This window comes from Salmo salar, chromosome 03, assembly GCF_965601325.2.
Source record: "Salmo salar chromosome 03, fSalSal1, whole genome shotgun sequence".
Lineage (NCBI taxonomy): Eukaryota > Metazoa > Chordata > Actinopteri > Salmoniformes > Salmonidae > Salmo > Salmo salar.
The window spans coordinates 8,495,001-8,520,062 of record NC_138293.1 but is presented as its reverse complement, the minus strand read 5'-3'; the positions used below and the strand labels follow the sequence as shown (position 1 = coordinate 8,520,062).

At 39.5% G+C, this 25,062-nt stretch overlaps 1 protein-coding gene across 1 annotated transcript in view; it reads right to left on the bottom strand.

The window, feature by feature from the left end:
• The window catches only part of LOC100380659 (E3 ubiquitin-protein ligase rnf213-alpha), a 62,879-nt gene extending 44,333 nt beyond the window's left edge, over positions 1 to 18,546 (bottom strand). The window contains exons 1-19 of the mRNA XM_082973248.1: positions 18,389 to 18,546; positions 17,787 to 17,895; positions 13,323 to 13,468; positions 11,728 to 12,858; positions 11,266 to 11,456; positions 10,830 to 10,994; positions 10,400 to 10,617; positions 7,921 to 8,213; positions 5,806 to 6,068; positions 5,513 to 5,713; positions 5,149 to 5,335; positions 4,864 to 4,919; positions 4,545 to 4,701; positions 3,809 to 3,943; positions 3,568 to 3,666; positions 2,992 to 3,114; positions 2,667 to 2,847; positions 2,324 to 2,497; positions 2,048 to 2,200 (exon numbers count right to left, since the gene is read on the bottom strand). Of these exons, the coding sequence (XP_082829374.1) occupies positions 2,048 to 2,200; positions 2,324 to 2,497; positions 2,667 to 2,847; positions 2,992 to 3,114; positions 3,568 to 3,666; positions 3,809 to 3,943; positions 4,545 to 4,701; positions 4,864 to 4,919; positions 5,149 to 5,335; positions 5,513 to 5,713; positions 5,806 to 6,068; positions 7,921 to 8,213; positions 10,400 to 10,617; positions 10,830 to 10,994; positions 11,266 to 11,456; positions 11,728 to 12,858; positions 13,323 to 13,468; positions 17,787 to 17,880 (3,967 nt within the window). The 5' untranslated portion in view covers positions 17,881 to 17,895; positions 18,389 to 18,546. The remainder of the gene's footprint in view (positions 1 to 2,047; positions 2,201 to 2,323; positions 2,498 to 2,666; positions 2,848 to 2,991; positions 3,115 to 3,567; positions 3,667 to 3,808; positions 3,944 to 4,544; positions 4,702 to 4,863; positions 4,920 to 5,148; positions 5,336 to 5,512; positions 5,714 to 5,805; positions 6,069 to 7,920; positions 8,214 to 10,399; positions 10,618 to 10,829; positions 10,995 to 11,265; positions 11,457 to 11,727; positions 12,859 to 13,322; positions 13,469 to 17,786; positions 17,896 to 18,388) is intronic.
• Positions 18,547 to 25,062: the final 6,516 nt, after the last annotated feature.

Sequence of the window (25,062 nt, the reverse complement as noted above, 5' to 3'; positions counted from 1 at the left end):
AAGTAGGGACAGTCCTTGTTAGGGACAAGTAGGGTCAATCCTTATTTTTATTGTTGTAAAAAAATATTTTGTTGCATTATTTGAGCTTAAAATGTACATTTGGGGGAATTATATATGGGAAAATATTTGGAGGAATTTTCAAAATACTTCCATGTTAGCTCTATGCCTGGAAATGCCCTTATCCGAAGCAAAGGATCCCAATTTCAAACTCTCTAATAAAAGTGTTTAAAATAAATAAAGAGCTGCAGGGGGGCCCAGAGTGAAAAAGTTTGGGAACCCCTGGTGTAGAGAATCATTATAACATATAAACCGCTTTGAAATATCTTCTCCATAACCAAAAATATTATATTTTCATCTGTTTGAAGCTGGTGTACAAAACCGAAAGTAAAAGACTCAAAAACTAAAGTTAAGAACGGGAAGCATAGAAATAGCGCACATAGAACAGATCGACCGCTTCTTAAAAAGTCGCTGCATGGTCAATCCGACATCTGTGTTGGCCGTGCAGCATTTATGGTTATGTCCTCTGTATGAAGTCAGGGCATTCATACTTCTTGCGCTTTGCTGTGCAGCGCAGAGCGGTTGTGAAGGAAGCCCTCCGCATTGTTACAACATTTTAGAGGCGCATGGCAATGCGGTACGGAGCACAATTTGGCTGCTGTGTGCCTCAGGAGGCTTTTCTTTTTTTTTGTTTTACTGTGAATGAAAAAGAAAAATGTAATATTTGTCAACTCCATGAAACTCAGTCAGATTTTTGTCTAACTTCAACTCCATGAAACTCAGTCAGATTTTTGTCTAACTTCAACTCCATGAAACTCAGTCAGATTTTTGTCTAACTTCAACTCCATGAAACTCAGTCAGATTTTTGTCTAACTTCAACTCCATGCTGAAAGATCTGATAGAATGGTTGTTTTTATTGGGGACTTCCCATATTTAAAAAATATTTGTATTTAACTTTCATTTTTAGAGGCAAGAATATGTCGGTTTAGAGCATCTGTTGTCAACTCCCCTTAAGATAGATTTTTGTTGGTCAATATTCTGAAAAAGAAACCATTATAATCACTGTTCTGCAACATATGCTTAAACAATTGAAGTATTTGCTGTGCTAGACGTAAGGGGTAATGTTTGCTTTATGTTCTAAATTTAAAAAAACATGCCAAAATGCTAACAAAATGAGGCCTGGAGCATTATATAGTGCTATAAAACAAAACAGAAATAAGTTTGGAGATTTGTATTAAATGTTTTTAATAATCTAATGTTAGAATAAAACAAGCAAGGCCTTTAAACACTTGCTGGACAATAATTGTAAAAATGTCATGCCTGACAGAGTTGACATAAATCCCGTTTAGTTGCATTTTATGAAAAAAAATATAGAGTATATAAATAGGTTGTTCCTTTACATGGTGTATTAGTTGATACTTTGGTCTATCAAATATATATTTCAAATGTTGTTCACATTAAGACAAATATTTGTGGAAAAAAGTTTAGTTTTACTAGTTTTTCAAGAATCCCTGAGCTCTAAAACAGCAACATTGTCTCTCAGCCTCATGGCAAAATTTGTAAACTAGCATGAGATTAGCTTTAAAAACTGCACATTTTTCTCTGGTGGACATTCCTGCAGTCAGCATGCCAATTGCACGCTCCCTCAAAACTTGAGACATCTGTGGCGTATGTTGTGTGATAATACTGCACATTTTAGAGTGGCCTTTTATTGTGCCCAGCACAAGGTGCATCTGTGTAATGATCATGATGTTTAATCAGCTTCTTGATATGCCACACCTGTCAGGTGGAAATGGCAAAGGAGAAATGTTCACTAATAGGGATGTAAACAAATTTGTGCTCAACATTTGAGAGAAATAAGCTTTTTTGTACGTATGGAACATTTCTGGGATCTTTTATTTCAGCTCATGACACATGGGACCGATACTTTACATGTTGCGTGTTCAGACCTTGCGATATGCCACTATTGTTTTGCGTGAGGAAAATGTTGCAAATACAAATATCATAAGCGCTTAAGAAATATATACAGTGTTGAAAACATTGAACTCACTTTTGAGATGTTCCTGGAGTTTGTGGCAAAATATGAGAAGGCCTTCAACCATCTTCTTGTCATTGACGATAGCCTCCACTTCCTCCTCTCTCCATCTCAGTAATCGTTTCATGGCGTCCCCGTCCTGACAACGACCATCATCACACAGGTCATCTGTTTTGGAAAAATACTGACGTCAACACACATCCTACAGTTTGAGATGTTCTTTTTCCATCTGGAGTGAAACAATATTAACTATATATTTTTTTATTGTTGACTATTTCCCAGAACAATCACCTATCTTCAGCAACTCAGTGAATTCTGTTTTTCTTTCAAGGATTTGATTGAGAGTGTTAATCTGGATTTCCCCGTTGATGAATTTATTTGCGACAGAACAGAACGCTGAGCTTGCCACTGCCATCCGCTCTTTAGCTTCATCTGTCAACTGGTTAATCAATGCTCCATTTGCACCTGAAAGTAGACAAGCGTGACAATTGTGGGTAGAAAGAAATGGGGGGAAAATATGATCTTACTCAAACACAAGGCTCTGAATGCAAAGGCTCAGGATGCAATAAAGGCAGGTATGTGTTCTTTTCTTTTTTGTATGTGTTGCAATGCAATGCATGTATAATATATGCACCTTGTACTCGAAAGATGCTTATGGCCATAGGCCAGCTGAGAAGGTGCTTCATCACCAACTCCTCGCCCTCGACGTACTGTTCGCGAGTTTTGGGCCAGGACTTCAGGACTATCACAGACATCAGCTTCCCAAACTTGCTGAAGTCATGTTTCTTCAACAGCTCACGAAGATTAGATTTGTCCTGATAATGAAAAGTGGTAAGACACAATTCAACATCGAAACCATTCAACTTTTTAAAATAGGATGAAGCATTTACTGTCATACGCACTTCAAATACATTTTATCATTCGAGGTACATACAGTATCATAAAAAATGTAATCTTGCCTGGCAAATGGCGGTGACTGCCTCCAAGGCACATTTCTCCAGAGAGTTACACAAATAGGGACTTGTCTTGCCCACTTCCTCGATCTTGTCACAGTAGATTTCAATCTGATGCATGGGCTTCTCCTGATGGACACACATGATCAACAGTTTTCACTTTCACAGTAGTACAAATGGCTATTTTCTTTGTTAAATGGGCAATCCGGAAATCAAAAATTGCAAAGCGGTCACCCCGCCACGTGTTTTGGTAAACAGCTGAGGTATGGGTCTAGAGAAATGTAACCACTTTAAATTTCATAGACAGAGCTATGAATGCAAGGACCATCAATGAGATCAAAATGATAGTTTTAACAATGTTGTGAATCTATACAACGTTTATTTACAATTACCTTGTTTACAAACAAGCTTTTTGTTTCTGATGGGGAATGACAGTTCAACTAAGCATATGATTAGCCATTGATTCTTTTAAAAAGTCCCAAAAAATATATGTACCAATTCCAGATTGCCCCTTTAAATGTATTATATGCTTTACAGTGAATTTAAATATGTTTTACAATTGATTTAAAGCATAATAAATACCTTTTTTAGTTTTCCTTCAAAATCATTCAAGAAAGTACTTCTCCATAGTTCAGTGAATTCTTCATTCCCAAAAGTGACTGAGATCAACCTTTTCCAGACCTAGAGAAAATAATATCTGTGAAACAATCACTGTACACATCAAAATGCTATGCTAATGTACAATTATTTTGACTGATTCTTCTGATAAGGATTTAAAACTACACAGTTCTCATTGCTTGGACTTTAAGCCTAACATTCCTACCTTCATTTCAAGCTCAATCTTTGAGGTATAATAGGACCCATGGTTAACTAGTTTGTCTGGGAATGCTTTTCGTCGCCAGTCCCTCATTGTTCGAAGTGTCTCCTCTAGAACTTTGTTTTCCTTACTTTTCACTGACTGGAAAAACCAAGACATTGATCAAATTGAGATATTATTATTATTAATAATGTTATACTATAATGATCATATTATAATTATGAAGAATAACACACATATTTTTATCTGATTCCTCATTTAAAATGTGTTTTCATTCAAATCACTTTAACCAAGAATTGTGCTCAAATAAAGCAATACAAAAATATTAGAACATGAACAAGTTGAGAATGACTGAAACATCTCCCATTATGTCATTTGACTTAGTCTGTCAGAACTATTATGTTGTATGGAACTGAACAGGTAAAGATATTCACAACTGCCATATGTAAATATTGCATCACCCATCTCATATGAATATACTGTAGTCTATACTATGCCACTGTATCTTAGTCCAATGCTGCTCTGAGATATGTATATATATTCTTAATCCATTCCTTACTTAGATTTACGTGTATTTTCGGGTATATGTTGTGAAACTGTTAGATATTACTGCACCGTTGGAGCTAGAAACACAAGCATTTCGCTACACCCACAATAACATCTGCTAAACACGTGTATGTGACCAGTACAATTTGATTTGATATTCAGAAAGCAAAATACTTTCCATTCACATAGGGCGTACCTGTGGATGGGAGCTTCCGGCAGTTTCTGCAATCAGACTGACCAGATGCAGGCAGTCCAGTGGAAGCTCACAGCGGTCTGAATTAGCAGTGTCTTTACAGATTGTCCCCAGAACACTCACAGCTGTTTTCAAGCAACATTCTCCATATCTGTCATCACTGATAACAACAACAACAAATAACTTGAGGGTCAAGGAACACTACAGTATGTTCTGTAACTGCATGAAGATCACGTTTTTTCTAATACAATATATTAAAGGAATGTCACTTCCAATTGTTGGATGTTCTCTCTAGATATAACATAGTAAAAATATAATTTACCTGAAGTGTTGTCCAGTAATTTCAATAAGATATGACAAAATCGCTTTCACTGGTTGCTAGATAAACGACATATCGTTGTTAAGTACAGTATATCGCCACTAAATCTTGGACATTGTATTACCTTGATATGATTACATGCTGCAATTTTCAATCAAAGGAGACTATGGACTCAAAGTTATGGACTGCATCCAGAATTCAATCTCAGTCCATAACAGATTCTTTAATTTATCATTTTTTGCCTCACTGTTGCAAGAAATATCTGCATTTTCAACCAAGGACACATACCCCATAGTAAGACGTTACAGACTTGAGACTGAACTGGAGTTGTTGAAGTGTGTCCAAGACACCCACATGGATGACTGATGTAAATCTCATCAAGTCTTCCAACTGTAGCAGACACATCCAGGAGCGCACAAGTAGATGATCCACCTCCACCAGGTGTGTGTGATCTGTCATGACCTTCATCAGGCCCCTGGATTCAGAGTCTCATTAAGATTTTAAACATGACCAATAAAATATTCTACAATGAGAAGGAAATGTTTTCTGATACAAGTTTGAAATGCAGCTCATCAAAAACTGTTGTAGTTTTAAGTTCCATTTAAACTCCTGCTTTGGAACCAATCTCAGTCAACATTTCACACATTCATACCTTGTGACTCTGTAGGTGTCTTTTATTCGGATCCCTGTAAGCCCTGCCCAGGTGGCAAACGGTGGATCCATGGTGGGTGGAATGGGCTCAAAGGGCTTGCTGTCCCCTTTAAGCAGATGCAGGAGAGGGATGACCAAAATCCAGCTCACAACACCTTCCTCTCTTGCAACGTTGCATAGCGACTTAACTTCCTCTGCAACACTAGATGTATACAAATAATCACATATTAGCTTGACATTCATAATAACCTTAAAATCCGGAGGTTAACTGAATAAAAGACAATGAACATATACCCAATATGCTCGGGTAGGCCTTGGGTGAAGTCTGTCCAGTAAGCAAGGAAATCATCTCTTGGCTTTTTTGGCAGGCAGAGCAGCTGACAAAGATGAGAGAGTTGACTTCTGTTGTCCTCTTTCAATCTGTACTTGTTGTACACAATCAGGATAATAATTCCTGCTTTCAGTGGGTCTGAGAGGAAAACGTCATGCTTTTCTCTGTCCTTTTGGGACTGAGGATCTAGGTTTTCCTCCATGAAGTCTTTCATGAGTCTTCTCACCTGAGGGAATACATAGAAATAAAGATCACTCAAGATATCACTTTGCATTTCAAACATAATTACTTTCTATGGCCTCACATTTTTTTTTAAAGACAGACTTACATTTTACAATGGGTAAACTGTTTTGTGTTTACGTACGCATGTTTCATTTTGTTGACTGTACACATGAATATGACAACTATAGATTTAAAGTCCTGGGCGGTTTAATTAATTCAATGACGTGTAAATCTACAATGCCTATAGAAAGTCTACCATCGCCCCGCCTTGGATTTCTTCACATTTTATTGTATTACAAAGTGGGATTCAAATTGATTTAATTATTTCAGTCAACGGATCTACATAAAACACTTTGTAATTTCAAACTGGAAGAATAATCTTTAAAAGATGTAAGAGTTTATGAAAAATAAAACACTAACATACCTTGATTAGATAAGTATTCTTCCCTCCAAGTCAATACATGATAGAAACACCTTATTGGGTAAGTCTCATAAGAGCTTTGCACACACCTGTATTGCTCTGTCAAGGTGTTGGGGATCGTGGCTAGGCAGCAATTTTCAAGTCAATTGCCATAGATTTTCAAGCAGATTTACACTGAACAAAAACATGTAAAGTGTTGGTCCCATTTTTCATGGGCTGAAATAAATGATCCCGGAAATGTTCTATATGCTCAAAAAGCTTATTTATCAACAACAACAAAAAATGGCACAAATTTGTTTACATCTCTGTTAGTGAGCATTTCTCCTTTGCCAAGATAATCCATCCACCTGACAGGTGTGGCATATCAAGAAGCTGATTAAACATCATGATCATTACACAGGTGCACCTTGTGCTGGGGACAATAAAAGGCCACTCTAAAATGTGCAGTTGTGTCACAACACAATGTCACAGAACAATGCCACAGATGTCTTAAGTTTTGAGGAGCATGCAATTGGCATGCCGACTCCAGGAATGTCCACCAGAGTGGTTGCCAGAGAATTGAATGTTCATGTTGCACAAACCAAGAATTTCTGCACAAACTGCCAGAAACCGTCTCAGGGAAGCTCATCTGCATACTCTTCGTCCTCACCAGGGTCTTGACCTAACTGCAGTTCGGCATCATAACCGACTTCAGTGGGCAAATGCTCACCTTCGATGGCCACTGGCACACTGGAGAAGTGTGCCCTTCATGGATGAATCCCGATTTCAATGGTTTGCTGTTGTGAACAGAGTGACCCATGGTGGCGGTGGGGTTATGGTAAGGGCAGGCATAAGCAACGGACAACGAACAACGAACACAATTGCATTTTATCGATGGCCATTTCAATGCAGAAATACCGCCATCGCCTCATGTTTCAGCATGATAATGCACTGCCCCATGTCACAAGGATCTGTACCCAATTTCTGGAAGCTGAAAATGTCCCAGTTCTTTCATGACCTGCATACTCAACAGACATCTCACTATTTGAGCATGTTTGGGATGCTCTGGATCGACATGTACGACAGCGTGTTCCAGTCCCCACCAATATCCAGAAACTTCACATAGCTTGAAGCGGAGTGGGGACAACATTCCACAGGCCACAATCAACAGCCTGATCAACTCTATGCGAAGGGGATGTGTCACACTGCACGAGGCAAATAGTGGTCACACCAGATACTGTGTAGTTATTTAATTTTTATGAATTTGTCAAATCTTCTTTTCACTTTCACATTATCAAGTATTTTGTGTATTTCAATAACAAAAAAATACAATTAAATCTATTTCAATCCCACTTTGTAACGCAACAAAATGTGGAAAAACTTCAAGGGGGTATAGACTTTCTATAGGCACTATACATGCAATGCAGCATTCTATCGATGTCAAATTTAAATATACCTGTTCTTCTCCAAACGATAATTGCCATGGTGTCTTTCCACCCTCATAGACACAGGGATAGCTGTATGTGGTGAAGAATTGCAGGAGCTGGGAAAAGAAACTCCTCACATTCACTTTAGTCCAGGTTCTCAGAAGATCAAAGATGCCTTCCAACATCACCTTTCCAGCCAGCTGTCTTCCCTTTACTAAGTTGCTATTCATGTTATCCCACCACTGAAACATGTTTGTAACACGTGACAAAACGTCTTGTTTTGGTTCTGGATATATGACATCGTCATACTGGTGCCATTCCCCTTAAGAGAAAGAATGTCACAGTTTTGTTAAAATACACTCCAACTTATTTTATATGGACTCTAGCTAAAAAGTTTAATTTGGCTCTATACTCCAGCATTTTGGATATGAGGCCAAACCTTGATTTATTTACCAGTACCAGTCAAAAGATTGGACACACCTACCCATTCAAGAGTTTCTTTATTTTTACTATTTTCTACATTGTAGAATAATAGTGAAGACATCAAAACTATGAAATAACACATATGGAATCATGTAGTAACCAAAAAAGTCTTAAACAAATCAACATTTATTATATTTTTTTTATTCTTCAAATATTCTCCCTTTGCTTTGATGACAGCTTTGCACACTCTTGGCATTCTCTCAACCAGCTTCATGAGGAATACTTTTCCAACAGTCTTGAAGGAGTTCCCACATATGCTGAGCACTTGTTGGCTGCTTTTCCTTCACTCTGCGGTCCAACTCACCCCAAACCATCTCAATTGGGTTGAGGTTGGGTGATCGTGGAGGCCAGGTCATCTGATGCAGCACTCCATCACTCTCCTTCTTGGTCAAATATCTCTTACACAGCCTGGAGGTGTGTTGGGTCATTGTCCTGTTGAAAAACAAATAATAGTCCCACTAAGCGCAAACCAGATGGGATGGCGTATCGCTGCAGAATGCTGTGGTAGCCATGCTGGTTAAGTGTGCCTTGAATTCTAAATAAATCACAGACAGTGTCACCAGCAAAGCACTTCACTCCACACTTCCTCCTCCATGCTTTACGGTGGGAACCATACATGCAGAGATCATCCATTCACCTACTCTGCGTCTCACAAAGACATGGCAGTTGGAAACAAAAATCTCACATTTGGACTCATCAGACCAAAGTACAGATTTCCACCGGTCTAATGTCCATTGCTCGTGTTCCTTGGCCCAAGAAAGTCTCTTTTTCTTATTGGTGTCTTTTAGTAGTGGTTTCTTTGCAGCAATTTGACCATAAAGGCCTGATTCAAGCAGCCTCCTCTGAACAGTTGATGTTGAGATGTGTCTGTTACTTGAACTCTGTGAAGCATTTATTTGGGCTGCAATCTGAGGTGCAGTTAACTCTAATGAACTTATCCTCTGCAGCAGAGGTCACTCTGGGTCTTCCTTTCCTGTGGCAGTCCTCATGAGAGCGACTGCACATGAAATTCTCCGGATTGACTGACATTCATGTCATAAAAAAATTATGGACTGTCGTTTCTCTTTGATCCCGAGTGGCGCAACATTCTAAGGCACTGCATATCAGTGCTAGAAGCGTCACTAACGACCCTGGTTCAATTCCAGGCTGTATCACAACCGGCCGTGATTGGGAGTCCCATAGGGCGGCATACAATTGGCCCAGCGTCGTCCGGGCTAGGCCGTCATTGTAAATAAGAATTTGTTCTTAATTGACTTGCCTAGTTAAATAAAGGTTAAATTAAAAAACAATTGAGCTGTTCTTGCCATAATATGGACTTGGTATTTTACCAAATAGGACTATCTTCTGTATACCAACCCTACCTTGTCACAACAACTGATTGGCTCAAACGCATTAAGGAGGGAAGAAATTCCACAAATGAACTTTTAACAAGGCACAACTGTTCATTGAAATGCATTCCAGGTGACTACCTCATGAAGCTGGTTGAGAGAATGCCAAGCGTGTGCAAAGCTGTCATCAAGGCAAAGGGTGGCTACTTTGAACACTTTTTTGGTTACTACATGATTCCATTAGTGTTATTTCAGTTTTGATGTCTTCACTACTATTCTACAATGTAGAAAATGAGTAGAATTGCATGCAATTTTCTAACAAATTTCATGCAATTCTACTCATTTTGCCACAAAAATCAATTCGACCATGATAGATGGCCGCTAAACTAACTTAGCAAGACATTTGTTTTTAGCTGACATTGGCTAATTGACTGACTATCAGAGACTGACATAAGAGAAAAACTGCTGATACACAGCCACATTTCAAAATTGCACCTTGTGTATTCTATTATTTTAACTTGCAACAGTAAATTGAGACCCCAACTGAATTCCCCCCCAAAATAAGTTTAGGAAATGTATCCAAGGGACTTCAAAAGGGGCCGCAGGCCGGCAGTTGCCCATCCCTGGTCTAACCTTATCTCAACAAAATGTGCTGGAATTGCAAGTGCAGTATTTGGTATTAGACACTCAACTGTACCTTCATGTGTCAAAAGATCTTGATTGATGGACAGGCACCTGTTGACAATATGCCTGGAGTTTGTCTGGTAGATGTGCTCAAATGTACCGTGATCATAGTGCTTCCCGTTCCACTTACTATAAACAAAATATTTATAGGGTATGGAGCAAATTCCAATCTTACTCCTGTCGGGAATCACCATTCGTCCTGCAACAAGGACTCTATCTTTCCCCAACTCTCTGTGTAAACAACAGAAAATATGTGTGACTAAATATCATGTAGATATAAGTTGAATGAAGATAATGTACAACTAGTCTAAACATCCATCTTGAAATTGTTATCAGTTAAAAAGGTTACACTTTTTTTTGACAGTGGGGTATTTCAGTAATATATTCAGAGTATACTAATATCCTTCTACACACAATTCTATTATTTGAATTAAAGACCATACCGCGTGACAGACATTTCTGGGCCATCTATGTCCCAAGTTCCAAAAAGACTTCCAGATCTTAAGAATATCCGGTCGGTTGAGTTCAGTTTGAAGTCTTTGGAAATGATGGCATGGAAATAGATGGTGAGATCATCACTCCTAGGGACCTGTTGTGTTCTTGGTGGCCTTTTTGAAAGAAAAGTAACAAGAGAAAATGTTTAATTTCATTTCCAATATATAATTGACTCAATTCTTTCAATTTACATGATCTACTTTTTTTTGCTGTTAAATATTATAATAATATTCTTGCACCCCAAAAAATACTGGTCCAGGATAGTTACACGGATTGTTGTTCCCTCCCAATACTGTGTCCAGAAAAGTTACACTAGTCCCTCTCCTGTGACAGGAAACATACATTCAAACATAAGACGGAACTGATTCACTCTACTGAACTTACAACTGAGGTGGCAGTGGCTGATGCTGGAAGCTGTCTTCATTACGTTGGTTCGGAGGCAGATCTTTCCCTGCAAGTGGAGCGTCAATAGTAGATGACTTGGAGGCATCACCACCACCCGTATTACTCAGCTTCTCTGGTTCCTTGTTTGGCTTGGAAGTCTCTTGCCTTGATTCTTGAGGCTTGTCACCAGCCTAATTATGTGCATGAATGTTACAGTACAAAAAAATGCAGTTTATTAATTTTTACATTTTTTTTAAACATTTTAGTCATTTTAGCAGACGCTCTTATCCAGAGCGACTTACAGTAGTGAATGCATACATTTTTTTCTCCGTACTGGTCCCTCGTGGGAATCGAACCCACAACCCTGGCGTTGCAAACACCATGCTCTACCAACTGAGCCACACGGGACCAAAGGCTTATTCCACATGCTGAATAATAACAGAATAGAAATATATGCATTACCTCTGCCTTGTGGGATCCAAAAACAAAGTTCTGTGAGTTTGCTTCATTTTTCCTGCTCTGGTCTCTGTGGTTACTGGCGCCAACCCCTTGCCTTCTGGACAGATCTCCCGTCTCCTGAGAAGTCCCCACCAGAGCGTCTTTATATGACAGCTGCCCTACTGATTGACTTGGAACTGAGGCGGGTTCTGTTTTGTTCTGATCTTTTCTCTTAGATGTCTTCTCAGGCACATCCTGTGTTACTGAGGGAGCTGGACTAGCAGGTTGTGTTTGACTAGTGTTTGGCTCATCTGTTGGGTCAGAACCTTTCTGATCACCAAGGGATAGTTGGGATTGGTCAACACACTTCTTTGAGTTTGCTTCATTTGTGATATTCTCGTCGGTCTGGTTACTAGAGGTCTTCAGTTCATTCAGCACTCTAACCTCTGTGTTACCTTCACCATCAAGGCTTTTTGATGATGTTCTCTTCAGGACATCCTCGTCAAAGAGTTCACTGGCTGGTTGAGTTGGGTCTGAGGCAGGTCCTCCTGTGTTCTGATCAGCTGTCTCGGGTGTGGATGAGGCCTGTGTGACTGATGTAGGACTAAGTTGGTTTGGCTCATTCATTGGTGTACCTCCGTTTACCTTCGATGGACCCTTGGCCTGGTCTTCTGGCAGTGTCTGGTGGGAGGATGGGTTTGGAGAGGCTGTAGGTATGGTTGGAGGGCCAGCAGGTGTGGCAGTGTTGACAGGAGGGCCAGCAGGTGTGGCAGTGTTGACAGGAGGGCCAGCAGGTGTGGCGGTGTTGATAGGAGGGCCAGCAGGTGTGGCGGTGTTGACAGGAGGGCCAGCAGGTGTGGCAGTGTTGACAGGTGGGCCAGCAGGTGTGGCAGTGTTGACAGGTGGGCCAGCAGGTGTGGCAGTGTTGACAGGAGGGCCAGCAGGTGTGGCAGTGTTGACAGGTGGGCCAGCAGGTGTGGCGGTGTTGACAGGAGGGCCAGCAGGTGTGGCAGTGTTGACAGGTGGGCCAGCAGGTGTGGCGGTGTTGACAGGAGGGCAATCCACCACTGGAGTAGAGCTCTTACTGCCAGACAACTCCTCTTTCTCTTGACGTGTGTCGGTGCTCAGCTCAGTAGCGCTGGAAGAGCCTCCACTCTATGAACAAAGTATACAAAAATGAAGCCTTTTAACACATCATAATCATTAAGGATCAGCATTTCTGATTCATAAGCCCTGCCCATTAAAGCATTCCCATTCCATGCTAATTTCACTGGGTTCCCTTGATGTAAAACCCGCGTCTGGTCACATCCTAACGGCACATCCTAACGGCACAAAGTGAAAGTGTGACTGGTTCTGTTAAAAAAAGATAGAATTGTAAATCTCTTATTGTCTCATAATAATGATACTCTGACTTAATGACAGCTGTTGAGTCATTTAAAAACAGGTTACATAGACAAAATATTATAAGCCTTTTTATAAGACATTATAAAGGCTTATGAATGCTCATAACAGGAAATAAAACATTATACTTGTCCGCTTTGAGTAGTGTTACCGAATTTTGAACTATGTAAAACAATCCTGACTCTGCATATACTCTATATTCTAGTGAAGATTGGGACCTTTTTCTTGACATTGCCCCCTGGTTCTTCACTGGAGTGTTTCATAGGTGAGTCGGTCTTGTCCCCTGATGATGTCAGCGGTGCATCCTCCTTCTGGGGCTCTGCTTCACGGACCACAGATGTTTGATGCTCTGAAGTGGTCCCATCTGACATGGAGGGCAAGTCATTTAGATCAACATTAACTACATGATAGACACATGCAACCATTCTGACCTTTAAAAAAACTATTTTACTGATTTGCTTCCTTGTCCTGGACAATGCTGTATACATAGTGCCTTTCTGGGTAAGGTCACGTGATCAGAAGCAGCTCCTGCATGGGTGTGCATACTGAAACGGGATCCTTGTGGCTTCCAATTCTGACGTCACCCCATTAAAGTTGAAATGTAAAAAGGTTAAGTGTTAAGATGAGGGTTAAGGTGATATTCTGACTTAATGGCAGCAATTGTGAGTAATTTGTAAAACAAGTTTAGGGTAAGGTTAAGGGTAGGGGTTAAGGTTAGGGTATAGGGTAGGGACATCCCAAGGATACCGGATGCATATTCCTGGCCATAGGTATGCATACTGTACGGCAGGGGTTCTCAAACTCATGGCTGGTGTTATGGGTGGGCCTTAGGGGGCCTGGCCCACCCTATCATAACTCCTGGCCTGTCCAATAAAAAATAAAACAATATATGTTTTGCTATAAGCCCTCTCATAATAGGAACACAACTCAAGTGAGATAAATATTGCCTACAATGAGTTTTACTATGACTTCTGCAGTGCTTGGCCGGATGAACCAAGTCTCGGGTCCTGGGAAAGAACATTTTAAAGCCCCGCCTCTTGGCATCGGGAGAGAAAATTGTCGTTTTCAAGATAATTTCCTGCTATTCTATAGATTTTTGTCATATGGCAGAGAAACTGTGCATGTGCAGACCGTCAAATCAAAGGCACTCGATATAAATTTGTGTTTTGACTAAAATGAAAACGTGTCAGTTTGTCACTTTCATGAGGTTAGAGTAATAACATGTTCAACTATTTTAGGGAGGTGTCAACAGCCTTCTTTAATGAGATGTAAAAATTCATTTCAGCCAATGTTTTGATTGTGCCTTTTTAGATTGAGAAAATTAACAACTAAGGAAGAATGTTTCACTTCTCATTTACTTCTCAAACCCCAAATCAAGGCCTGATCTGCTTGGTCTGTTTCACAAGCGTCCCCGGAAGTCTCGCAACGTTGTGCCTCTGGGTTAAGAAAATCTGTGCTGTGAGCCTCCCAGGCCCATGTTGCCCAGGGTTAAGAACTGAGTACTGTGGATACCATTATCCCTGTGAGCCTCCCAGGCCCATGTTGTCCAGGGTTAAGAACAGAGTACTGTGGATACCATTATCCCTGTGGGCCTCCCAGGCCCATGTTGCCCAGGGTTAAGAACAGAGTACTGTGGATACCATTATCCCTGTGGGCCTCCCAGGCCCATGTTGTCCAGGGTTAAGAACAGAGTACTGTGGATACCATTATCCCTGTGAGCCTCCCAGGCCCATGTTGCCCAGGGTTAAGAACTGACATTGTAGACAAATAATATTATTGTATTTCATTACATCCTCTATATTTATTCCATGAATACCTTGGCCAAAATGTGTTTAATCATTTGTTGTTACTAATATTTACTTCTATAATTAAAATGTAAAAAATATTTTGTCAATTATTTCGTTGATATATTTTTAATCTGGCCATGGATCCCCTGAAGTACGGACCACACTTTGAGAACCCTTGCTGTACGGAGTATGCTGTTTTAAATTCAGCATTTTAAATAGAATAACATTCTACAAAATATAAAAACGCAACACGTAAAGTGTTGGACCCATGTTTCATGAGCTGAAATAAAAGATCCCAGAAATGTTTCATACGCACAAAAAATGTATTTCTCTCAAATGTTGTGCACAAATTTGTGTACATCTGTTAGTGAGCATTTCTCCCTTACCAAGATGATCCAGCCACCTGACAGGTGTGGCATATCAAGAAGCTGATTAAACAGTATGATCATTACACATGTGCACCTTGTGCTGGGGACAATAAAAGGCCAATCTAAAATGTGCAGTTCACAACACAATGCCACATGCTTACTAAAGGAATTTGGCAGTACGTCCAACCGGCCTCAAAACCGCAACCCACGTGTTGGGTGGGCGAGCCGGTTTGCTGATGTTAACGTTGCGAACACAGTGCCACATGGTGGCAGTGGGGTTATGGTATGGGGCAGGCATAAGCTATGGACAACGAACACAATTGCATTTTATCGATGGCAATTTGAATCTAGAGATACCGTGACGAGATCCTGAGGCCCATTGTCGTGCCATTCATCCACCACCTCATGTTTCAGCATGATAATGCACGGCCCCATGTCGCAAGGATCTGTACACAATTCCTGGAAGCTGAAAATGTCCCCCTTTTTCCATCGCCTTCAAACTCACCAGACATGTCACCCATTGAGCATGTTTGCAATGCTCTGGATCAACGTGTACCACAGTTCCAGTTCCCGCCAAAATCCAGCAACTTCACACAGCCATTGAAGCCGAGTGGGACAATATACCACAGGCCACAAGCAACAGCCTGATCAACTCTATGCGAAGGAGATATGTTGCACTGCATTAGGCAAATGGTGGTCACACCAGATACTGACTGGTTTTCTGATCCACGCCCCTACCATTAAATTTTTTTTTTTTAAATAAAGTATGTGACCAATAGATACATATCTGTATTCCCAGTCATGTGAAATCCATGGATTAGGGCCTAATGAATTTATTTCAATTGACTTATATGAACTGTAACTCAGTAAAATCTTTGAAATTGTTGCATGTTGCATTTATATTTTTGTTCAGTATAATAAAACAACAATAATTAACCTAGCCTACCAGCCTGGTCTCATAGACTAGACGTAATATAGTAAATGTAAATCTGAGTACTCAAATTGGTATGATATGTTACGTTTGCTATGGTTACATAAGATAGAAGTTTACTTAAGGCAAAATCTAGTAGGGTCTAGCAACCCAAAGGTTGCACGTTCGAATCTCATCAAGGACAACTTTAGCATTTTAGCTAATAAGTAACTTTGGAACTACTTTTTAGCTACTTAGCAACTACTTAGCATGTTTGGTAACTCTTCCCCTAAACCTAACCTGAACCCCTAACCCCTTGCTTAGCTAACGTTAGCCACCTACCTAATGTTAGCCACTTAGCTAATTTTTGCATTAGCCACCTAGCTAATGTTAGCTACAACAAATTGGGAATTCATAACATATCATACGTTTAGCAAATTCATAAGGTATTGCATGAATTGCAATTTGTAACATATCATATGAAATGGATGATGGACAGCCATAAATGAATACACACCATATGAAACATATCATTTCATTTCATCCCATTTTACGTTTACTATGTTACATCTACCCCTGAGTCCAGGTTGAGCTTACTAAAATGGTGCAGTTGCATAACATCTAGTTCATGCAGCCTGTTATACTGCATAGCCTAATGCTGGGCATACACTACACAACTTCTAAAATCTTAACAACTTGGACATGTTCACATTTCCCCGATTTCCTTGTCCCAAATCTTTCATTCCATCCTTCCTCAACCCCAGCACGTGGGTGCTAACATTACACGATGATTCCCTAGTTGATCCTGCCCCGAGTTTCTCGGTTGTCATAGGAAAAAAATGCAGATGCAAACAGTGAGCATATTAAACAGCGAAATGGTTCCAATCGTTTTTCCACCATTCACTTTTCCCATGTTGGATTTTGGAAACACTTAAAGGCCTATGTTGTTTCATGTAGGCTAACATTGGCGTGACGTTTTGATAAACATGTAAATCTCTTTCAGAAACGGTGACGTATATCAATATATCCCAAGTCAGTTCACAGAATTGTAAATGTAAAGAAATGTAGCCAATTTCTTTATTATTACATTTAGCAAACATTAGATAGTTAATCCAGACATTCTTACCTTTACCTAAATTAGGCAGCCTCGTCCTGATCATCATGACATTTGTAGTTCTTTATGATAGCCACATTAGCAGCTAATTAGCATTTCATTTGTTGGGGTAAAATACAGGCAAATATATTGATAAAAGTAATCTTGTCCTTTACACAGTTATCAAATAGTCACGCCAGGGTAAGCCTTCATGGAAAAACAGCCCTTATGTTTGGTGTTTCTAAAATCCCTCTTGGGAAAAATGAATGGTGGAAAATGATTGGAGCCATTTCCCTGTTTGACCGCTAGGTTTTATGGGTATTATGACTCATACTGTGGTACTCTATTTGGCTGCCAGAGCCAGTCTACCCCTGAAAATAACATATATTTCTTGGACCTTAACGAGCAACGGTAGGCTCCTTAAGAGTACATCTTGGGCTAAGTGTAATCATCCAAATATGATAGCTTTATTCCCCGCCATTCATATATTACATACTTGAAAATAGTCAAAAAATATATATTACCTGTGGTGCAAATTTGGGCAGGTAACCTCAATCCGCATTCACTGCAAAATTTTGACGATTTTGCCACTTGGTGACCACAGTCAGGACACTTCATCTTGATGTAGCCGATCTGTTTGCAAATCATAAACACGCCATCATTACAAACCATTTATATGATTCAGCAGCTTGATCAACATGCTTTCACTTTCAATTTGCCAACGCCTCATCGAAAGATATGGTTAGGCTCATGACTTTCCAAAGTAGGCTACCGCTCTAGTTAGCCGATTGAAAACTACTTACAATGAATATTGAGGTAACTGTGATTTGGAATTAATTTCTATGCCCTGCGAAACTGTATAAAACTGTTTCTCATTTTTCTATCGAGACAACGAGGATTTGACCAAACTAGACTACTTGTGAACAAGGATTTGTTTTTGATCATCAGTTTTACCCCCAAGATCATGGTCAACTAGTCATTTTAACACCTGCTGCGCCACAACTTTAACATAATTTCGACAAAACAATTAAAATATTTTGCCCAATAATAGTGAAACATACAGAAAGATACATTCACCTTTTAAATGTTAATTAGTTCGATAGTCACTCAATAAGCATCGTCTTACCGTGTTGTCGACTCCTCTTCAAGCTGTCAATTGTCTGTCTGTGTCGATGGTGAAAGTCTGTCGAAGATATGGACATGTTGTACTGTACATTCGGATAACTTTCGTTTTCTTGAGAAAGGGTGGAAACTTTACTTCCCTGTACAAATATAGATTATCCACACGGTGCATTATTTTTGACAAAGTGGAATAATAGGCTAATAGGCCTACTTCTAAAAATGTTTTGTCATTTAAGTTTTCACGTTTTCCAAGTGGTTTTCAACCTGTGGACCGTCAGCTTTTTTTTTTCTTCCAAAATTAATAACAGTTGGGGGTTTTAATAGTATTAAATACATTTTACATTACGTTGCACAATGCAAATTATTAATAATAATAAGCCTTTAATGTCTTACATTCACTGCTAAAATTGACCGCCAAGTTTTCATGCTAAAAACATTCAGCGAATAGCTGTCAAGAGCTTTTGACAGTGATTTATTTGGTGGTCCCAGGAATGGAACAGGTCGGGAACCACTGACTTTGCCTACTTTAAGGCACCATCCAATTTTATTTGACAGATTTACTGACAGCCATCATTTGATGCATGGGTGTGATTTCAGTGCCAACAGAAATTGTATTTGAATTCCATTAGCTTGAATTTGTCATGCACAAATTGAATATGTATCTCATTATTTGAGTTCAAGATTAATTTGAATATTCAAATGTTATATTTAGTTTCAATATGGTAGATATTGGAGTCATTGTCTCCAAACAATTCAAAATAAAACACACTTGCGGAAAAAGGACTCAAAAATAACCATTGGCACACGTGACATACATGTCCACAAGGGCTGAAGGCAGGCGAGATCAGGTGGGAACATTCTAGCCAATGAAGTTGGAAGTACCACCCAGTTGACTACATTAAAATTATTTTTATGGCTCTAGGGTTATAATTATTGCTTGGATAACTTTTACTATAATGCATAGATTTATGTTTCACTCTTTATGCGGTGCGCACTGCACAGAACACAGGAATAATTATTACTGAATTATCAGTGTAACGTGTAAATTAATCCACGAAAATAAAATGTTATTCATTCATTCAGTCCCAGACAGTCCTAGCAAAATTCTTGCTTGAGAAATTGCTCTTTGCTATGAAGCTGTTTTTCTTTGACCACTTAATTGTTACCCAGAAATGATTTGATATTGAGACAAAAACAGCTGCATTAAACTTTTAAAGAAAATTAATCCCATGTTCACTCAATGGCATGTTTCCAGTTGCAATACTGCTTCATCATAAAATGAGTCAACAGTCGCAGTTGATGAAGTAAACGTCCTACTAGGGAAACAAAAAGCCACATCAGCCTTTAACGAGTATTCTAACATCACTCCTAAGAAAACAAGTAGTTTTTTTTTCTCCCCATAGTAAAAGCGACATGGGTATTTGTCCAGTATCACCCGATTGGGCTGTGACTCTCCGGTACCGTGTTGAGGGCTAGCTTGCAGTGGTGACAGCTGAGGTAGAGCCCGGGCCAGATTCAGTTGAAGCAGCATCGTTGATCGGCATCGCAGAGAATCTGGTGGTTCTTCAACAGACCTATAAAGGCTACTATATTGGCTATATAAAGCTAATCCAACTTTAACTTTAGCTAGCTAGCTGCTCAGGTACCATGCGAACTTTTAAAATTGTATGAGTGTCCATATACATTCTAATTAGCATAAATGGTCCACAGAAAATTCAAGATATAGTTAGTTAAAAAAAATACAAAAAATGGACATGAGCAAGAAAAAACCCACAACACAAATCTTTCAATCAACATCTTTTACTTCAACAAACAGGGAAGGATTCCAAACTAATTGAGCTGTCATCAAATTGCTTTGTTTCAACATACGGTAGGTATTTAAAAAGGGTCATGCTCTACTTAACCACTGGTCACTGCATGCAGGCTAGTCAAGAGTTAGGGTTTGAACTCAAGAAGCACAAAATATGGGACCAAATTACACACACACACACACACACACACACACACACACACACACACACACACACACACACACACACACACATCAAGTACATCACACCACTTAAGTTTTAATAGAAGATGATGATCCCGAAGACACATTGTGGGTCCATTGAGCAGGTTTGTTCCAAGAACAGAAAAATACACAATATTATCCGTCTTTGCACGTGAGAGCAGTGGTCAGTCTGGTTTTAATAGCTAGGCTAGAAATGTGCATGATTGTTTAAGTGTAATATAAAGGTCAAATGTAAGGTCAAAAGCTTAAATGTACCATACAGAATCTAACTATTAGTGGACATAATAATAATAATAGTTTGTTGAGTATTTTACAATGTATCAACATTGTTCTGTTGGTTCATGTCAGCCCACTCAAATTGAGTATTGGTGCATTACACTAATGTCAAACATTGTCTTTCATTTTCTATGTAAAATAATACTGATTTAGAAGGGGGGAGGTAGTAACAACAGCATTGATCCATCAGAGTGAATTAAGTAAAATTCTAAATTCTATCAAAAGAGTCATACAGAATACATAGATTTACATTTTAGTAATTTAGCAGATGCTCCGATGCAGAGCAACTTACAGGAGCAATTACTCATACATAGAGTCTACCGCCATTCTCTTTGATTAATGGTTAAAACTGTTTCCTCAAACTGGTGACGTCTATGAAAAATTCCATGTAATACACAAGAATAAGTAAGAACGGGAGTAGTACTTAGGCATGTGAATGAACATTTACCTATGAAGTTTTAAAAAGGCATGCTTACCAGGCCTCTACACTGGCTGGTGAACAAGAATAAGTAAAATAATACAACTCCTTTTTAACAAGGGTAGGCTAAATAATAAATTACTTTAACTACTCACGAATATCTATTTCCCATAATTAAGAAAGTATTTACACATTTGTTTTCTAAAAAAAAAACTTTCCTTATTTTGTCAATATTAACAAAATCAAGGATGATTATTGTCAGTATCAACCACCCAGAAATGTTTGCTTAAAAAATAAGCTTAAATCTGAATTTTACAATTTTGGATCACCCAAAAGTCTGCAGTCACACCGTTTCTGTCACAAGACATGAAGGCTTTATAAATCATCCATAAACTATTATTAGGTGGCATAACACCTTGTGAGGTGTTTCAGTTACACACGTTTTTAACAAGTTCAATAAATCATTTATAAACCTGATGTTTGTGTGCCGTGTTTGTGAAGGCTTTATCAAAGGATCATGCAGGCTTTTTGACATGCACTTCATTTAAGGTGTGACCCAACTTTAATTATACTGAACGAAAATATAAAACGCAACATGTAAAATGTTGGTCCCATGTTTCATGAGCTGTAATAAAAGATCCCAGACATTTTCCATATGCACAAAAAGCTTATTTCTCTCAAATTGTGCGCACAAATGTGATTACATCCCTGTTAGTGAGCATTTCTCCTTTGCTAAGATATTCCATCCACCTGACAGGTGTGACATATCAAGAAGCTGATTAAACAGCATAATCATTACACAGCTGCAACTTGTGCTGGGGACAATAAAAGGCCACTCTAAAATGTGCAGTTTAGTCAAACAACACAACGCCACAGATGTCTCAAGTTGAGGGAGCGTGCAATTGGCATGCTGACTGCAGGAACGTCGCCAGAAAATGTTATGTTCATTTCTCTACCATAAGACAATTAGGCAGTACGTCTAACCGGCCTGCCAAACACAGTCCTTGTGTAACCACGCCAGCCCAGGACCTCCACATCCGGCTTCTTCACCTGCGGGATCGTCTGAGACCAGCCACCCGGACAGTTGATGAAATTGAGAGCTATTTCTGTCTGTAATAAATCCCTTTTATGGGGGAAAAACGAATTTCTGATTGGCTGGGCCTGGCTCCCAAGTGGGTGGGTCTATGCCCTCCCAGGCCCACCCATGGCTGCACCCCTGCCCAGTCATGTGAAATCCATAGATTAGGGCGGAATGTATTTATTTCAATTGACTGATTTCATTATTTGAACTGTAAATTTGTAAAATCATCGAAATTGACCGGTTTATATTTTTGTTCAGTTTTACAAAGATAATACTGTTAATTTGCACTTTTCACTAAAAAGCAGTTGGCTTTTAAAATACACAAAGTGCTACAAATGTTATGGAGATTCTATAGCGATCACTTCATGCTAATTATATTGTAGACACTAGGCAGTTTCATTGTGAAAAGAGACCACACAACAGAACGAGCCCAGCCTTTGCCATTGCATTTGTACTACAGGTCACCTAAAAAGGAAAATGTTTGTTTATTCTAGGTAATAAATGCAACAACAACAAAAAAACATGTGGAATGTTCTAAGCGTGTCTAACACACCTGCCACCAACTGACGTCACACTGACCCCACCACTCGAAGATCTCTTGCGTCACAATTTAACTAAAACCAACCTCAAAACATGCCTCTATACAAGTTCTACATCCGACTTCGGTTCAAACATATTTAAAGAGACACACGACTACTCTATTTAAAAACACCTTTGATAGCAAAAAAATATTAAAAATCTCATCAGTTCTGTCCAAGGCATAGTATAACTTGAAATCTGCCCTGACAACCTCGTAACACGGGCACGTAACTTTAAAGTAGAGGAAATTAGTTAAATGTAACAAAGAAACGAAACTTGCCCCTTAAAAAGCATTCCTCAGTCAAGAGCGACATTATTTTTTATTTAACCTTCTTCCAAAGTGTGCACCACCCTTCATTTAAAATGATGGACTGGTGTCAGGAATACGGTGAAAACACCCTCCAGCTATGTTGCACCAATCCAATACTTTTAAAATGCTTGAGGCGGATGAACGAGTGCACACTTCTGGAAAAGGGTAGAGAATCGGTAACCTCGTAAAACCATCCGGAAGTCTCGCAAGCTTACATTGTTTCACTACACGGATTCCGCAGCGGTAATCAGTTTGGTAATAGAGAATCGCAACCTAGCCAAGGACAAATTATTGCTCCAAGGACGACAAGCGTCACTTTTATCCTTCAATTTAATTGGCTTGATGACGTCTCACAGACCCAGATGAGAAAATCCAGATGTGCCTAAATCGGGGTCAAATTTGGCTTGGTTAAGTCAATGCCTATAAATGTGATTTTAAGGGCATAAATGTAACCTTGAAATACATACTTTTGGACTCACCAGACAGTAACTGAAACTGTTTAAAGTAATTGTTTAAGCAAAAGCCATGAGTCTGATTTGTCAACGGTAAAAAAATAATATATATATAGATATATTCCAATATAACAAAAGACAAGAAAAGTTGAAGTACTACCAGGGGAATCAGCCAGTGTCCATTTAACTGGTCAACCACAAGTCACCCTGAATAAACGTGGTTGCAATTAACCCACTCTCATATCTATCCCAACAAACTGATTGTCCACCAACAACACACTGTCAGCTTATTCTTTTGCAGTCTCATTGTGATTCGTCAACTGCCTGGTCACGTCCTAAGAGTAACATGGGAGATGTAGGGCAGATCTGAGATCAGCTTACCTTCCAACACTGCCTCGGTGCAGATCTAACATCCAGCAGGGCTGTGGTTTAATTGAAGGCAGTCAATTCAGGAAATAAAATAAAAAACATTAGAAATAAATAGCTTCTACTCCTCAGTTTATTGAAAATTGTTTAAAATTGTTATTCAAGTTTACTTTCTGAATTGACTGCCTTCAATTGGAATTGTCCCCAGCCCTGAAGATCAGTTTACCTTACACTGCCGAACAACACTCCCCTAGATTGGTTCTAACCCTTACACAGGCCCACAGCTAGCAACACTACAGAGATTGGTTCTAAGCCTTACACAGGCCCACAGCTAGCAACACTACAGAGATTGGTTCTAACCCTTACACAGGCCCACAGCTAGCAACACTACAGAGATTGGTTCTAAGCCTTACACAGGCCCACAGCTAGCAACACTACAGAGATTGGTTCTAAGCCTTACACAGGCCCACAGCTAGCAACACTACAGAGATTGGTTCTAACCCTTACACAGGCCCACAGCTAGCAACACTACAGAGATTGGTTCTAACCCTTACACAGGCCCACAGCTAGCAACACTCCAGAGATTGGTTCTAACCCTTACACAGGCCCACAGCTAGCAACACTCCAGAGATTGGCATGGGCTGAAGTGCCCCCTAGAGGTAGGAGCCTGCCTGTGCAGACAGAACTGACATCCCAGCAGTCACACACACACACACACACACACACACACACTTCAAATTATATATATAAAAAAAACTGAATTAAGTTGTGTCAACATTCAGGGAGAGGAAAAATATAAGCAAACTATGCTTTTATAAGATACCTCAGAGTGGGTGTGTTCGTATATGGTGGGTGTGATAGTGTACTGCGGGTGTGTGTGTCCTGTGGGTGTATATTTGCGTCAGATTACAAATATGTGCCGGTATGTATTTGTATCTATTCTCAAATGTGTGTGTGCTTGTATGAGCGTAACCAAACAGAAGTACGTGCGAAAGGATATCAGAGTAGATGTGTACACTTGAGGAGGCAGAGAGAGTAAGTGGGGCTATTGAACATGACAAGGTGGTGTGGCTATCCTGTTCTGTAAAGAGCCATGTCATCGCGGAATACTCTGCCACCAGAGGTTACTCAGGCAAAAAACAAGTATACCTTTAAAAAAACAGCACCTCTCCTCTTTCTAAT